This window comes from Macrobrachium nipponense, chromosome 12 (genome assembly GCF_015104395.2).
Source record: "Macrobrachium nipponense isolate FS-2020 chromosome 12, ASM1510439v2, whole genome shotgun sequence".
NCBI lineage: Eukaryota > Metazoa > Arthropoda > Malacostraca > Decapoda > Palaemonidae > Macrobrachium > Macrobrachium nipponense.
The window spans coordinates 11,423,631-11,441,525 of NC_087205.1; the positions used below are offsets into that span (position 1 = coordinate 11,423,631).

Here is a 17,895-nt window from a genome sequence, read left to right on the forward strand (position 1 = left end):
TACCTTCATCCATGTCTCTTTTTTTTCCATGTTGCTTTCCCCCCTCTCCCAAAAAAATATTTCATAATGCAACTGCCAGGTGTTCCTCTAGTGTAGTCAGCGCACCTCACGGGGTGCACTGTAGGCATTATTAAAGGTTCTTTGCAAAGTCCCTTCGGCCCTAGCTACAACTCCGTTCACTCCTTTTACTCTACCTCCGCCCATATCTTTTTTTCCATCTTGCTATCCTATCCACCCTCTCCTAACAATTATTTCACTATGCATCTACCAGATTCCCCTCCTGTTACACCCTTCAGACCTACCATGCTTACTCTCTGTTTCCTTTCCGGCGCAGAATGACCTCATAGGTCCCAGTGCTTGCCCTCTGCCCTAAATTCTATATAGTATATATTATATATATTATATAATATATATTAATATATATATATATATATATATATATATATGTATTCCTATTTTAATATATATATTATTATCTATATATATATCTAATATTATATTATAGTATATATAATTATATATATATATATATTATAATAATTATAGTGCTATATAATATATATATATGTATTATTATTATATATTAATAATTAATATATATATATATATAATTATATAATATTATAATATACTATATATATATATAATATATATATATATATATATGCTATATTAATATATATATCATCATACATAGATCTCAATATATATATATATATATATAAGATTATATTTAATTATATATATATATTCTATATATATATCAATTATATATCTATTGATAGGATATAAATATATATATATCTATATATATAATAAATATATAATATATACTATATATTTATATTTATATTTATAATATAATATATATATATATATATATATATATATATATCATATATATGTATATATAGATTCTATCTATATGATTCCTATATTAATATCATATATATTGTATTCTTCCAACCATTCCATCCCATGCTTCTCTCTGGCAGTAATTTTGGGAGTTATTTTTATATCGAGATTTCATTATTTAAAAATTTTTTTCCCCTTTGCAACTTTTCGTGTCACGAATCTTTTCATGTAGAAGATGCTTTCATACGGTAAAACCGTCGTTTCTCATTTTTTCCCCCAACATTCTTTTTGAGAATATGGCGTCTACATATTTTCGGTGCTAGTTGAGAACCTTGTTTTTTTCCTCTCTCTCTCTCTCTCTCTCTCTCTCTTTTTCTCTCCTCTCTCTCTCTCTCTCCTCTCTCTTCTTTTTGTCCGACGAGGATTTCTTGTTTACGGACAATTTACCTTGAACAACGTAATTGTCTTGAAGAAGACGCCTCTAGTATCGCATGCACATTTTTTTTTCTGGTTCTCGTGGAAGTTTTGCAACTGTGTTTTGGTTAGAGGGTCTCTCTCTTCATCGCAAATCTGTCTTACTGAATCTTGTTATTCAAGAGAATGTTGCCAAAACATGATCCATTCCTGAATTTATTTCATTTTTTTTCTTTTATTCGTGAGGAAACTCGGTAAAGATTTCGGTTGGCCTTTAGATGTAGAATAGAAGACAATATCCAAGACACTAAAGAAAATCCTGAAGAGAATAAATGTTCCTCTCCTAAATATCGAAACCATTAACAAATTAATAGCCAGAGCATACTAGTCCGTGGGCCTGTTTGCACCGAATCTCTGTCGACGGCAAAAGTGGTCTTCGTTCTTGAAAATGGAAGAGTGTGTTAGAGAGGTTTCATTGCAATCAAATACTTTTTAATTTATATATATATATATAGTATATATATAGATATATAATATATATAGATATATATATACTATATTATACTATATACATACATACACTATATATAGATATATATATATATATATATATATATATATATATGTACTGGAATATATTTTTTTTAGAGTATAGTATGATGGCACGGGCTCGTTGCTCCTAGAGCAAGTCGTGCGGTAGTAACGGTGAGGGAAAAGTGAATAGATTTGGTGACGTTCTTAATCTTACGAAATAACCCCCTGCCCCCCCTCCCCCCTCCCCCTATTTTTCTAAACCTATTTTAGCTGTCCCCCAATGTCCAATCAAAAGAATTTTTCTAGTTATAATTTAAATAAGCTATTAGGCCTTATTTGCGCATCAGGATCTCTGCTAGATAGTGAACCCCCCCCCCCCCCCCCCCCCCCCCCCCCCCCCCCCCCCCCCAACCCCCCCCCCCCCCCCCCCCCCCCCCCCCCCCCCCCCCCCCCCCCCCCCCCCCCCCCCCCCCCCCCCCCCCCCCCCCCCCCCCCCCCCCCCCCCCCCCCCCCCCCCCCCCCCCCCCCCCCCCCCCCCCCCCCCCCCCCCCCCCCCCCCCCCCCCCCCCCCCCCCCCCCCCCCCCCCCCCCCCCCCCCCCCCCCCCCCCCCCCCCCCCCCCCCCCCCCCCCCCCCACCCCCCCCCCCCCCCCCCCCCCCCCCCCCCCCCCCCCCCCCCCCCCCCCCCCCCCCCCCCCCCCCCCCCCCCCCCCCCCCCCCCCCCCCCCCCCCCACCCCCCCCCCCCCCCCCCCCCCCCCCCCCCCCCCCCCCCCCCCCCCCCCCCCCCCCCCCCCACCCCCCCCCCCCCCCCCCCCCCCCCCCCCCCCCCCCCCCCCCCCCCCCCCCCCCCCCCCCCCCCCCCCCCCCCCCCCCCCCCCCCCCCCCCCCCCCCCCCCCCCCCCCCCCCCCCCCCCCCCCCCCCCCCCCCCCCCCCCCCCCCCCCCCCCCCCCCCCCCCCCCCCACCCCCCCCCCCCCCCCCCCCCCCCCCCCCCCCCCCCCCCCCCCCCCCTCCCCCCCCCCCCCCCCCCCCCCCCCCCCCCCCCCCCCCCCCCCCCCCCCCCCACCCCCCCCCCCCCCCCCCCCCCCCCCCCCCCCCCCCCCCCCCCCCCCCCCCCCCCCCCCCCCCCCCCCCCCCCCCCCCCCCCCCCCCCCCCCCCCCCCCCCCCCCCCCCCCCACCCCCCATCCCCCCCCCCCCCCCCCCCCCCCCCCCCCCCCCCCCCCCCCCCCCCCCCCCCCCCCCCCCCCCCCCCCCCCCCCCCCCCCCCCCCCCCCCCCCCCCCCCCCCCCCCCCCTCCCCCCCCCCCCCCCCCCCCCCCCCCCCCCCCCCCCCCCCCCCCCCCCCCCCCCCCCCCCCCCCCCCCCCCCCCCCCCCCCCCCCACCCCCCCCCCACCCCCCCCCCCCCCCCCCCCCCCCCCCCCCCCCCCCCCCCCCCCCCCCCCCCCCCCCCCCCCCCCCCCCCCCCCCCCCCCCCCCCCCCCCCCCCCCCCCCCCCCCCCCCCCCCCCCCCCCCCCCCCACGGGAGGGATGTACCCGGTATGTATCCACCTTTGCAGTGGCGTGTTTAGTACAAGCCCGTTGGGGATTACCGTAAAGACACAAACAAAAGACTGTAAATATCATGAAGATAATGACCCCCCCCCCCGACCCCCCCCCCCCCCCCACTCCCGAGAATTATTAGCCCTAGATAACGACGCCCGAAATCCTTTGGAGGATCACACTATCTAGGGAAGATCCTCTCATCATATGTGACAAAATCGAAATAAGGAGAAATATTCCTTTATGTGAGTGAAATAGTGCTTAGGTGATACATTGCAACAACTTGGTCATTAATTATTGCTTTGCAAAATCAGTATGGATACCCGATGACATTAATGTAGGTAAGCCTTAGTGCCAAATGATCTTACTGATAATAAACGAACAAGATCATCTCTCTGATAAACCCAGAAGGCGTTTGTGAGTAACTGATGGTATTATGCAAGATCCTTTAAATGTGGAATGCATTTAAAGGACTTTGGTTTTACATTTAGACCTCGAACTAAGAATAAGATTATGTGAATCAAACAGTTGTAGTCTAATCATGAGTGTTAAATCTATTTAATAATAAAAATGCAATGCACATGCATGCAATTTCGTAAGCCCATAAGAGCAGTTCCTCGTTGGACGAGTGGGTTACATACTCTGCCAACGCGGAATCAGAGGAATTTATTTCTGGTGATTAGAATTTCATTTCTCGATATGGTGTGGTTCAGATCCCACAATAAGCTGCAGGTCTCGTTGCTAGGTAATCAGTTGGTTCCTATACTCTGTTTTTTTCCATCTGTCCACCCGCTTGTGGTGTTTGCGTATGGTAACACTGCGTCCCGGGCTTTAGATAGTTACGCTATGTGTAAGTTTAAGGTAAATAAAAGGATATCTGGGCGTACATATGTAACTGAAAAGTATTTTAATAATTTACTGTATGCGAATTACACCGTTAATATTCGAAATAGGATATTGTTATTATTGTTGAATGTAAGCTGAATGTAGCTATCTAAAGCCCGGGACGCAGTGTTACCATACGCAAACACCACAGGCAGGTGGACAGATGGAAAAACAAGTATAGCCACGTCAAAATATCAATCCTTTGGGTGGCCAGCCCTAGGAGAGCTGTTATAATCAGCTGAGTGGTCTGGTTAAAGTAAGATATGCATTTTGCCCATCAAAACTAATCGAGTTTATGTACTGATCCTTTAGTTGGTGTGTTAACATTTTCCATTTCAACAGGGACAGAATATCACCAGCCTGGACAGCAACAGCAACAGCAACCGGCTCCTGCTGTGGTCATTGTGCAGCAGCCCGTTGTTTTAGGAAGTGGCACTCTGGCCCCTCGAGGTATCCCATTTCTCCGAAGGGGATTAAAGGTAAGGCATTATTGCCATCAGTCGTCTCTCATGCTATCACTGACTCTGGTGTTTGCATTATAGCTGTGATAGTTATTCTTGGTTATGGTTGTTATTCACAATTATCGCTGTTACTGAAACTACAGTAGATTCACACCAACCGTGCATCTGATGTCTAGGCCCAGTCCCTTACGACGCCCCTGATTGGCTGTTGATAAGCCAGTCACAGTGCTGGAAACTCCCAGTCTCTCGGGAGAGTTCACATAGGCAGGATGTACATTCCGCCTTTCCTGAGGGATACGTCTTTCAGGAGAGGTTGAACATACATCCTGCCTCTGTAACTCTCTCGAGAGACTGAGAGTTCCCAGCCTTGTGATTGGCTTATCAACAGCCAATCAGGAGCGTCGTAAGGGACTGGCCTAGACGTCAAATGCACGGTTGATGTGAGTTGATTTGGGCGGGCTGGTATTAGTGACGTTCAAAAAGTAATCTGTTTATTTATTTGTTTTTTCATTGATGTAATCTTCATGATTCTGTATATGCTATTGTTGTGTTTCTTATGACATCGTAATTTACATATAAATATTGGAAATGGCTGATTTGGTTTCATACTTTGTTGAAAACGGTCCGTATTTCCATAATTGGACTGTTAGTATGTCTCAGTTTATTCAATATATTATACTATAAATGTTTTTTTTTTCAGTTGATGCTTATACATAAATTAAGAAAATATTTTAAATATCCCCAAATTACGTAATGCCTCCACTGAATCATTATTTTCCCGTGTCCTATTTATTTATTTTATTTATTTATTTATTTATTTATTTATTTATTTTATCATTTGATCCTTCATATTTTATACCAGTCATATACTTTGCATTCTGTGAATTGACCTTTGCAGCCCCATGACTCATTTTAATACAGGACAGGAATGAAAAACTCGAATGCTTAAAAGACCTTTTAATCGGTATTAAATAAGTCTTTCTAATATACAAATATGTCAAAAGCTTTGATTTTTTTGACAGACCATAGAAGCATCTGATTGGCAGCAATACTTGTCATCTAAGCTGGTTGGAGCGTTATTGCAGTTTTTAGTTACCAACAATTTAATTAATAAATTGCATTACAGTTTTGTTACTGTCTAGGTGTTTTATATTATTGCTTTAGATTTATTTTTGTTGCTGTTTTTGACAAGTTTAGAATAGCTTCCACTTAACTGGAATATTTGGAAAGTTCTTCAAACAGAAGACTTAGGTGAAACTCCTTTAAAACAAGCAACATCCTTGACAAGACCACTGAGCTTCCTTGTAGGGATAGTCAGAAGGCTTAAATTTTTACTGGTAGAGGTAAACCTGTACTTCATTTTGACAAACATGCTCATGTTACTAATACTCTTAAACCCCATTCTTTACCATCACAGACAATCCCTTCATCTCCCCTAGATGTCAAAAACAATCACCGCATCCCCCGTCCTCACAGCTTATAATCAATCCCAATAAGTTTCAACTTCATGTCTAAAACACTCACACTTTTCCAGCCTTGTTGGACATGCTCTTGACACCCAAACCCTCACCTCCTGTGGAAAAAATTTTTATCTACGAACAGTTGTGAGTTCCTTATAACTAGCGGCTTTGCCAAAGGAGGTATTGGATCCTAATCCAAAAAAGATACACATTCGTGATTAACCTCGAGGTCAAATGTACTGTCCAGCTATTTGTTTTTATTGACAAGTGACTTCGTTTTTCAGTTAAGTATGTATGTATGTATAAAGTATAGTTTATAATATATAATATAATAATTAGATATATATATATATTATTAATAATAATATAGATATATATATATACATATATATCTATATTATATAATTAATAGAATATTTTATATTCATATATTGGTTGCGCCCACACCATCCACCCTCCCCAATTTTTGAAAATAAATTAGTCCTCACACCACCTATCGTCTTACTGACAGAAACGAGAATGGCATAGTGAAACCAAGCCCTCATACCTGAAAACGTCTCTTAAGTTTTTACACCGTCACGTCCCTTTATTGAAAAACAGTTCCCTGTCTCCCATCTTCGATTTGAAAACAGCTGCCTCCCCCCCCCCCCCCCACCCCCCCCCCCCCCCACCCTTAAACCCACACCTCTGCCCTCTTAATTAAAAGTTCCCACACCTTGCACTTTCATAGCAGAACTAACCCCAACACCTGGCAACTTAATACTTCATAGAATATTCACACCTGCCAACCTAATGGAACCTACCGCCTTATTGAAAACAGTCCCTTTACCTCACCTTCATTATTGGGAACAAGACCCACTGATTGGGAAGAAACCCCTCTCTACTCCAGCATCCCTATTGAAAACTGCACCTACCCACCCCTTCGACCGCCAGGCTACAATCTCATGCCACTCCTTGGGAACAATTAATTCCCATACAATAAGCATTGACTTCCTATACAATTCCCATACTTCTCGCCATTTCATACTCATAACCTTAGGCAGTCTTGTAACACAATCCTTTACAACCTCCACATTAGCGTCACAATCACGCCTACCGTTTTGACGTCAGACAGACTTTTTACCTAACTCCTTTGCGCCATACTCATCCTCCATATCTCCCACGCAACCCATATCTCCAACACAATCACCATATCTCCCACACAACCCCCAAATTACTCACACAGCCACCATATATCTCACTCAACTCTCAAATCACTCACAAACCCACCATATCTCCCACACAACCACCATATCTCCCAGACAACCACCATATCTCCCTTACAACCACCATAAAGCCAACACACTCACTATATCTCCCAGGCAATCCGCAAGTCACTCACACACTCGCCATAACTTCAACACAGCCACCATATCTCCCATACACCCACCATATCTCCCTTACAACCATCATATCTCCACACAACCCTCATATCTCCAACACAACTACCATATCTCCCTTACAACCATCATATCTCCAATCCATATCCATACAACTCTTATATCTCCAACACAACTACGATTCTCAGCACACTCACCATATCTCCAACATCTCCAACACACCCTATATATCTCCATTACAATCATCATATTTCCATACAACCCTCACTCCAAACCAACCACCAGACCTCCATACAACTCTCATATCTCCAACACAACCCTATACCTTCTGCATATATATATATATATATATATAATATATATATATATATAGTATATATATATATATATATATATATATATATATATATATATATATATATATCGAGCAATCCCGTTGGCATTTTAATAAACGCATAAAAGTACAAAACTTTTGGCTTGAATTCAATGTTGTATATGCACGCTGTTCGTAAGGTAAACTGCCATTCGTCTACTTCAGGTAATAAATTCACATCTGAACCAAAATCTAAAAATATAGTTAAAGTTGACACACAGTTTCCACCTACGCACGAATAAAAAAAAATTAATTACTGAAGAAATGACGTGACTTTCCAAATGTCATCAGTTGTTACCTTCACGTCATGTTATTCATTCCGAGGCGAAAAATAGAAATTTCCCTTCTAGCATATGAAGAGAGAGAGAGAGAGAGAGAGAGAGAGAGAGAGAGAGAAGAATTTTCATTTAGCTGCATTGATGTTGGTTCTGCGTATCAATGAAATGCCATTATGGGTAAGTAGAGAGCAAGTGTAATTTGGCCTCACTCAGGTAATGACTATGGCTGGCTAATTGTTGACTCAGGGTCACCTGTCAAAAGCAAACTCCGTCCAGGTGAAGCCTTTCTCATTCGGTTTTTTGTTTTCCGTCATCGCTGATGTCAAGGTACTCTATACGATATGTAGGAAAAGTAAAACATATAGAAATATATCTAAAGATGTTTTGTAAAATTTATGAGGACAAATATTTTTTTGTAATGAGATTGTTTATTGCTTGTGTTTGACATTTTGTTGAGATGGCAACGAACTTGATAGGGTATATTGGAAATGTAGAAGTATATTAGTATATTTAAAGATTTTGGCTAAAAGTTTTATGAAAATATTTATAAAGGATTGTATATTGCTTGTGTTTAACAGTTTGTTCATTGATGGGAACGTACTTAATAAGATATATGGGAAACATAAAAATATATTAATATATTTAGTGATGTTTACTAGAATTTATAAATAAATATTTTGTAATATGATTGTTTATTGCTTGTGTTTGTCAGTTTGTTCATTGATGACGTAATTAATAGTAAATATGGGAAATATAAAAATTTATTAATATATCTAATGAGTTTACTAAAATTTATAAATAAATATTGTGTAATAAGATTGTTTATTGATTGTGTTTGACAGTTTGTTCATTTATGGTAACCTACTTTATAGGATGTATGGGAAATGTAGAAATATATTAATATATTTAATGATGTTTACTAAAATAAATAAAAAAAATCATTGTTTGTAATATAATTGTTTATTTCTTGTGTTTGACAGTTTGTTCATTGATGGGAACATACTTAATAGGATATATGATAATTTTAAAAACATTAATATATGTTTAATGATGTTTACTAAAAATCATACGAAAAAAAATGTTTTTTTAATAAAATTGTTTTTTTCTTGTGTTTGACAGTTTGTTCATTGATGAGAACTTACTTGATAGGATATATGGGAAATAAAAAACATATTGATACATATTTAATAAATGTTTAACTAAAATTTACTATTCCATATATATATATAGATATATATATATATATTATATATATAATTATATCTATTATATATATATATATATATATATATATATATATATATTGTAATAAAACTTCATACTGCATATGTGGCCATTTAATTTGACTTGCCAAGTCTTTTAATTCTCCGTTGTTTTTTCCAGTTGAATAATGGGACGAAGATTGGACCGAGCTGCATCATATGCCTCGGGGTCACCGGAGGCGTCTTGACCCTAATAGGAATCCCTCTCAGCAGCGGCATCAGCGTCTTCACTGGGATACTGTTCTTGCTCCTTGGAGGTGAGGAGGATTCACTGATCCACTAAAAAAAAAGAGGACAAGAAAAGGAAACTGAATGATTCCCTCTCACGTCGCTTCTTCTTCCTCCTTCCCCTTCACGGATTGTACTATAGTAGATTCACATCACCCTTGTAACTGATGCCAAGAACTGGGACCTGTGAGAGTCATTCAGCGCTGGAAAGGAATTTGAGAGTAGGTAGGTTTAATAGGTGTACCGGGAGGAAAAACTCAAAGTTGCGCTATGAAATAATTGTTAGGAGAGGGGGCATTGGATAGCAAGATGGAAGAAAGGCAATAATAGGTAAAGAAATGAAAGGGGTTGCAGCTTGTGGCCATAGGGAGGCTGCAAGAACCTTTAGCAATGCCTACTATAATAGACTCACATCACCCGTGCATCTGACACCTAGGCCAGTCCCTTACGACGCTCCTGAAACAGGCTGTTGAGAAGCCAATCACAGGGCTGGAAACTCTCAGTCTCTCTCGAGAGAGTTCACATAGGCAGGATGTATATTCCACCTCTCCTGAGGGATACGTCTTTCAAAAGTATCCCTCAGGAGAGGTAGAGCATACATCTTGCCTTTGTGAACTCTATCGAGAGACAGAGTTTCAAGCCCTCAGATTGGCTTATCAACAGCTAATCAGGAGCGCCGTTAGGGACTGGCCTAGTCGTCAGATGCACGGGTGATGTGAATCTATTATAGTAGGCATTACTAAACGTTCTTGCAGCAGGGTCCCTTTGGCCACAGGCTGCAACCCCTTTCGTTTCTTTACCTATTATTATCTTTCTTCCTTCTTGCCATCCAACGCCCCCTCTCCTAACAACTATTTCATAGTGCAACTGTGAGGTCTTCCTCCTGTTACACCTTTTAAGCCTACCCACTCTCAATTTCCTTTCCAGCGCTGAATGACCTCATAGTTTCCAGTGCTTGGCCTTTGGTCTAAACTCTTATGTTGCATTCCACTCTTTGTCCTTAGCTTAGAAAGAACGAGATCTAAGCAAGATAGTTACTCGACGCAAGGTGGACTTGATGTGTGTGTGTGTGTGCGCGTGCGTTTGCATGTTACAGCAAGCAGTACATAATGAAAGCACTAGTAGGGAAAAACTCTATCGCAAAAGTATATATAATGTTCTAAAGGGTTCACAATAATACAAAGTGTTAAAGAGTCCATATATAATTTTTCAGACTTTACAAAAAGCTTTCAAACCCTTCTCTGGGTTCATCTTCAGTCCAAATCATTTGGAGTGAAGATGAACCCAGGGAAGGGTTCGAAAGCTTTTTGTAAAGTCTTAAAAATTATATACGAACTCTTTAGCACTTTGTATTAACACTTTGTATTATTGTGGACCCTTTAGAACAATGAAAGCATTACTAACAAACAAGGAACTGGTCAATGTAATTTATTATGCTTGTTATTGAGCTCTGTTTCAATCTACTTTAGATCTATTGTATAGTATCCTGGAGTTCATGTAAATGAATTCCATTTCTGTGTACAGTGATCGATGTACAAGGCCGTTCACATTATTCAGAGCGGAAAGCATCTCATTAGGTTAATTGTTGAACCACCATGATAATGATAGATTTTCAAGTTTAGAGTAATTTTGTTTGATGAAACTTACATATTAGTTGAAGATAGGTCTTAATTGTATGACAGAAATATTTAAGTTACAATAGGTATCCGTCAGTTGAAGATATGTAGGTTTTAGTTATATGACAGAAGTATTTAAGTTACAATTGGTACCCGTCAGTTGAAGATATGTAGGTTTCATTTATATGAGAGAAATATTTAAGGTATAATTGATACCCGTCAGTTTCATACCTGGCTTATTTTAAGGCTTGCTTATATTTAGCAATAAATTAGGCATTTTAGGAAGGGGCGACCCAATGTGCCTAAGAATGTTTAGTGTTACAGTAATTTCCAATTGTTAATGAATAGTGCAGAGGTTTTCAATGTTGTGTATGTCGTTCACTTAATGTGGCAATGCTTCAAAGTTCCTAACACTATTCCTAATTTGTAGGCAAGTTTGTCTTATTCCTTTTTGGGAAATAAAATTGCATTATTTCTAGTTTTCCTTTATCATAAACATGAACTGTTTTAGTATAACAATTTTGCTTTTCCAGAGCCAGATTTTTGTTGCTTTATTTCTAAATTAAGAACACAAAATAGGTATTTTTCTTGCATTCATAATGTTTTTTTTTTGAAAAAGCAAAGTTAAGAAAACACTGTAAGTTATCTGTTAGACTTGTGAAGTTTATCTGTAACAAGTTAATCTAAAATTGAAGTGATTATCACCTGAAATCAACAAAACTACATAAAAAAAATTAATAATTGTAACAGGATGCTTTTCTCACACCAGCCTATACATTCGAACAAAGAACTTCTATGCAGGCTTCAAGTTTGTGCTCATCCCATAAGTCCTCCGTTAGGTTATCCATTATGATGTTCAGTAGTTCCCCTGGACTAAACCCAAGTGTTTTTTCTTCTTGAATAATGATTAATTGATTGAATGCTTCTCTGTGTATTTACCAGGTGTGTTTCATACTGCATTACTTTCAGTTCATCTTATTTGTTGCGGGAAGGTCTTCATTTATGAAACGGCGTGTAGCCACAAAGTATATGAATTTTAATAAGCCGAAATCGTACAAGAGTTTTATGGTATGAGTATGTTTGCTTATCTACATTATTATCAGGTACAAAATATTTTATAAGAGTACTTTTATTTGTTTTCATTGTTATTTGCTACAAAATAGCTTTGTTTTTTGCTTGCTGATAACGAACAAGTGAAGTAAAATTACCATCTCGTTTAATATTGAAGTATGAATAGCCCTCGGTATATTACAACTGTTATCTTGTAGAATTGTATAGAATTTTCCTAGTTATTACAGTCAGAGTACTGAGCTGACATGGCAGTCCGTGGGTTACAACAAGTTCGGCTTATGACGTTCCGAAGTTAAGGCGCTTTTCAATTTATATTCATCAGAAATTATTTCCAGGGTTATAATGCATGTTCCATGGTTATGGTACCTACAACGCTGATCTGGCACACGAAATGACACCATAAAGGCAAAATAATCAATATTTGAAGGTTTTTACATAGTTTTTAATGTACCCAAAGCATTAAAAGTAAGGTTTTCTTAGGATTTTTGACGATGTTCCGGCTTACGACGATTTTCGGCTTACAGCACGTCTCAAGAACGGAACCCCCCGTTGTAACCCGGGGACTACCTGTACTGATAAGACACTAAACCTTGACACTCCTGTCAGTAGCGGTGGGATGAATTTAACCAGTTTTCTGTCGTTTTTTTCCCCGTAGACAGTTTTTTAAAATTTTACCCCTCTTCAACTTTATATCAGAGGGTTTCTTTTATTATTGAGGAAGGTTTATTGTGTCTGCTATCTGCTATTATAGTAGGTACTGTATTGTGAAATGTTGGATGACGTGCACCCAGCTTCAGATGATATAGGTTTTTAAAAAGTTTTATGTATCATATCAAGTGAAATTTTAAACACATTCCATCATTTCAAGGCAAATACTAACCAGAGTGTTTCTGTAATGGTACAGTAAGTGTACTGTAGTTACTGTTTGCTAGTAGGAGATGGTTTTCCACTTGGTGTTTTCCAACCGTTTATTTTTTGGCAAACTTTAGATTAAACAAGTTTTATCTTCCACAGGTGGTTTACTTGCAGTCTGTTTCAAGTTCTGTCAAAAGGCAAAGCAAGATTATGATGCTCTCCCCCAAGACCATCCTGATCGAATTAAGTACTCTGCCCTTATTTACACTCCTCGACGTGGAGGTGGAAACATCATGCCAATCGTCACGAACTCGACCTGTCAGTTTCTCCCTGGAGCACAGGTCATAAGTTCCTCTGCCTCTTTCCAAGGGGGTCAGGTCCTAGCTAACTGCCAATTGCCTCCTGGTTTTCAGGTCGTTGACTCATCTTCTGGTGGCCAGAATGAAGGGCCGTGTCATGGGAATATTCGCTTGTCCCAGTATCCTGTAGCAATGTCAGCCATGCCCCAAAGCACAGTGTCTCCTGAAGATGACAAACCTCCCTCTTACGAAGAAGTTTGCCGTGATATGGCTCATCGTTAGTTTAGAGGGTTCCTTATATGTATATCTTTTAGAAGCAACAGAACAATTTTTTTTCCATGTCCAAGGTTTAAAGCCTAGTCAAGTGATTGTGATGTCGTGTTAATGGCATACACTCTTTGGTGCATCTTAACGATTTGTTATGATTTATAATCATTAGCCAAGCATGTAATCACAGTAATACCTTTTGTAGATGGATTTCTGTCTGTAGTATTACAGCTTTTCGAGGATTTTCATTTTTATGACTTATTAGCGTTTCCCAAGTATTTTCCAGTCATGGATTACAATGACCTGGAAAATAATTAATTATCCTTTCTAAGTTACCTGATAACAATAGTAACATTATTCTTGATGCAGTTGCTTATATATTTCAAAACATTTCTGGGACATACTGTGTATGTCATTAATGATGTTTAATGCTTTATTTATCATTGCAAAAGGTTATTTATCTTGTTAGTCATAAAAAAACATTGCAAGATGATTGGTCATATGTTTATGATATGTTTATGGGAAACAGAATTTATGCTCTTAATTCCTCATGATCAATGAAATTCTTTACAGTAACAAGCAAAGTTTGATCAAATTGAAGCTTTAACTAGCACCAAAAATATTTAGTTTGTTAAAATATGGAGAATAATGTGTTTAGGTAGTTTCATTTGAAATGCCTAATGAATAGCAACTAAAATACTTTAGTTGAAAAGCCCCCAAAAAAGGGAATGATTTTTGTAAAATATAATGATACTAACATTACTGTTAGTTTAAAAGCCCCCATAAAAGGGAATTGCTTTTTGTACAAGATAACGATGCCAATTCTACTGAAGCTCATGATGAACAGACTGTCTGTTTTTCTGTATTGTTCTGTTTATATGCAGTATTATGAAATTTTCTTATGGTGTAGTCCAAGCGTTATGAAAGTATTTCTTTTGGCTATATAGTAAATAATGAATTATATTTTCAAAGAGTGTTTCTACACTACTGTTTGACGAAGAGTAAATAACTGGCAATGCCTGAGAACTTTGTTCTGACTAAGTACATTAATACTGATTTTAAAAGCTCTCTCTCTCTCTCTCTCTCTCTCTCTCTCTCTCTCTCTCTCTCTCTCTCTCTCTCTCTCTCTCTCTCTCTCTCTCTCTCTCTCTAGACACTTATCCATAATGCTAGAGAAAGCATTTTTTCACCTAATTGAAACTTCATTATTTTTTTTCTTTTATTTATACTTTCTTAACCTAGGAATGACATATACAGTATAATGACATTTATCTTTGACAGATAAGGCTGAAAATGTATCGTAGAAATAAAGAATTATTTCGCCATAAGAATGTCCTATCAGTGACCTATTGAAGTTTAATTTGGACCTAGTAGTTATATATAGGATAAAATTTATTTCTGAAATTGTGTTGTGGGAAAATCTGAAAGATCAAGATTGTTGAAGTGAGTTGAACCAAATAATTAAAATAAAATTTCGGATGAAACTATTTTAAACTACCTGAATCTTTAGATATGCACAAAACACTACGCTGCTTCTATGTTGATTTCAAACTTTGAAACAAAATAGTTAGTGAAATATGTTGAGATTCTGCAGCATTTTCAACAATCCAATTGTAAGATTTTAAGAAGCTTTAATTTATTATGTAAAAATTTTACCTTTACTAATCTGTGAGGAATATATGAACTGATTCAGTGGTCTGATTAGAATACTTAATAGTATTTGTGTAACTAGACTTTATGGGAAGAGTTTGTGCTACGAACTTATGTCACTTGCCATAATATGCTTAACCGTTTGCAGAAGCTTCTACGTTTCCTGAATCCCCCTCATGAGTCCATCCAGTGTAGACTAGTAACTCTATTATTGAATGGAAAGGAGAATATGAGAGCAACTATCTAACGCAGATCTGATTCTCATTACTCCATTTTTATTGTGGTCAATTGTTATAGCTGGAATAGCTAGAACTTTCTTGCTGCTTCTCTCTTCTTTGAATATGATTTCGATAATCTAAAACCACGAAAAAAGGGAGCCATGATCATGCAAGAAGAAAGACTCGAAGTTGAAACTTGAACCCAAATATCAAGATGGATTTCCAGGTATATACTAGTTATGCATGAGGTTTACACGTATTGTTCCAACTCTGTTGTTTGTCGTATGCATACAAATTTAATTCATGATGAATAGTGCTTAGCATGGACTATAGCCACGAATAACCTAATGAACTGACTGAAGTTTCTCTTCTTTACTACTAAGATTTACTTAGAAAACAATAAACCTTCTATGCAAATATAACTGGACATTGTATTTTTCAGAGTTGATTATCCTATGCAAATTTAGAAAATATCATGTGCTATGGTACCGTAGAAATGTCCATATAATCAAGATCAAACGAATGACATATTTAAACAGTTGGTATGCCTAATCTGGGACTTTTGAGAATGAAAAGAACTGCTAATTATGCAAGCCCTGAAGTATGGTGCCATAGGAATGTCCATATAAACAAGATCAAACGAATGTCATATTTAAACAGTTGGTATACCTAATCAGAGACATTTGAAAATAAAAAGAAGTGCTAATTATGTCATGCCCTGAAGTACAATTAACTTCCAAGGGAACTGGTTATGTTTATCTTCATATCCGGAGTTGGTGCCTGATTGCATAGTTTGCTACAGTGCTCAGGTTTTGGTACTATTAATATAAGTTCTTATGAAATCCCACCAAATTGAAGGTAATTATGGTCTGAGATTCTGGACAAACTATTCTACAGCATTTATTGCAATTAAAACTCGTGTTTGTTATACTTGTAAACTGCTAAATTACTAAATTCAGAGTAATGTTTTTATAGTGATGTCTGCCTCCGTTTGGAAGAGTGAAGTTTTACATTTTAAAAATCCTTAGTTTTTATTTACAATATTACACTTAAGTTTACTGTCGTGCAGTGGTGTATAATGGATATGATTAGGAATTTGATTTATGGCATATGCAAGATTTTTTTAAATTTCAATATTCATAATGTAGCCAGACAACAATCTTTCATACAATTGGCCCTTAGGGTTTTTTTTACAAATAATTCGGTTTGGACTCTAATAATATGAAACTGTATGTTACAAATAAGTGCTGAAGGTGGTCCTATTATGTGTAACGTTTGTCTTATTATGGTACGTTCTAAAATGTCACTTTACGTTGCTCACAAAAGCAAATATTATGAGAACATTTCCCGAAACACCATGAATTTCAGAAGTAAACCTTGTTATGAGATTGCCATTAATCTAGAGACTAACTCCATTAACAAGGTATCTTTTTTTTAAGATAATCTTACTTATCTTTTGAAGAGAACCTTTATAACTTGAAGTTATGTAGCCCCATCAGTAACTCTTCTCAAGAATAGGTATGATAGATACAGAAGTTCAAGACTTTATGAATGATACTGATCGGCTGGGAGACGAAGGCAGAGGAAAATTGAAAGGTAAACTCATCGACAAAGGGAAAAATCACTTGTCGAGAAGAGAAAAAGTTTGGTTAAAAAAATCATGGAAAAACACAGCTAGAAATGGGAACAGACATTACACCATACGAAATAATAGATGCAAATCTTGCAGATGAAATTAATTTGGCATTCATCTCATAAAAATGGAAGACGGGAAACAGTCTTTATTTCAGGCTATCAGACTTCATATGAACATTAGAATGAAAACAAATGACTGATATATTTCTGGCCAGGAGGAAGATTAAGTACTGTGACTAATAATTATGCTTGGGACACGGAAAAACACCAGTTCGTTCAGAACTCTGACTTTACTGTTAAAGTAAGCTGCTATTGATATTTTCTTTGAGTTTTTCTCCTCGATGTTGTAAGTTTATTAAGTCACAGATGTATCAATGCATTTGTGAAATCTTTTAACTTGGGACTTTGTATTTTTAGGTGCTTACCAGAACATACACCTCATACATTTTGTTGTTCTAAGTCTATTTCTGAAAACCGGTGGAATACAGAATGAGAGTTTTCTTGTGTTCTATAATTTTGTTTTTTCTGTGATTTTATATCGCCACTATTTCTGCATTGTGTTCTAGGCCAATAAGTGTAGTTCAAATAACATTTCAATTTTTTTTTTTTTTATGGT

General features: G+C 38.9%; 1 protein-coding gene across 1 annotated transcript in view; it reads left to right on the forward strand.

Annotated features, from left to right (window-relative positions):
- LOC135224350 (uncharacterized) overlaps positions 1-14,917 on the forward strand; it is a 33,669-nt gene extending 18,752 nt beyond the window's left edge. The window contains exons 2-4 of the mRNA XM_064263266.1: positions 4,570-4,706; positions 9,562-9,697; positions 13,370-14,917. Coding sequence (XP_064119336.1) covers positions 4,570-4,706; positions 9,562-9,697; positions 13,370-13,791 — 695 coding nt within the window. The 3' untranslated portion in view covers positions 13,792-14,917. The remainder of the gene's footprint in view (positions 1-4,569; positions 4,707-9,561; positions 9,698-13,369) is intronic.
- The last annotated feature ends 2,978 nt before the right edge of the window (positions 14,918-17,895 follow it).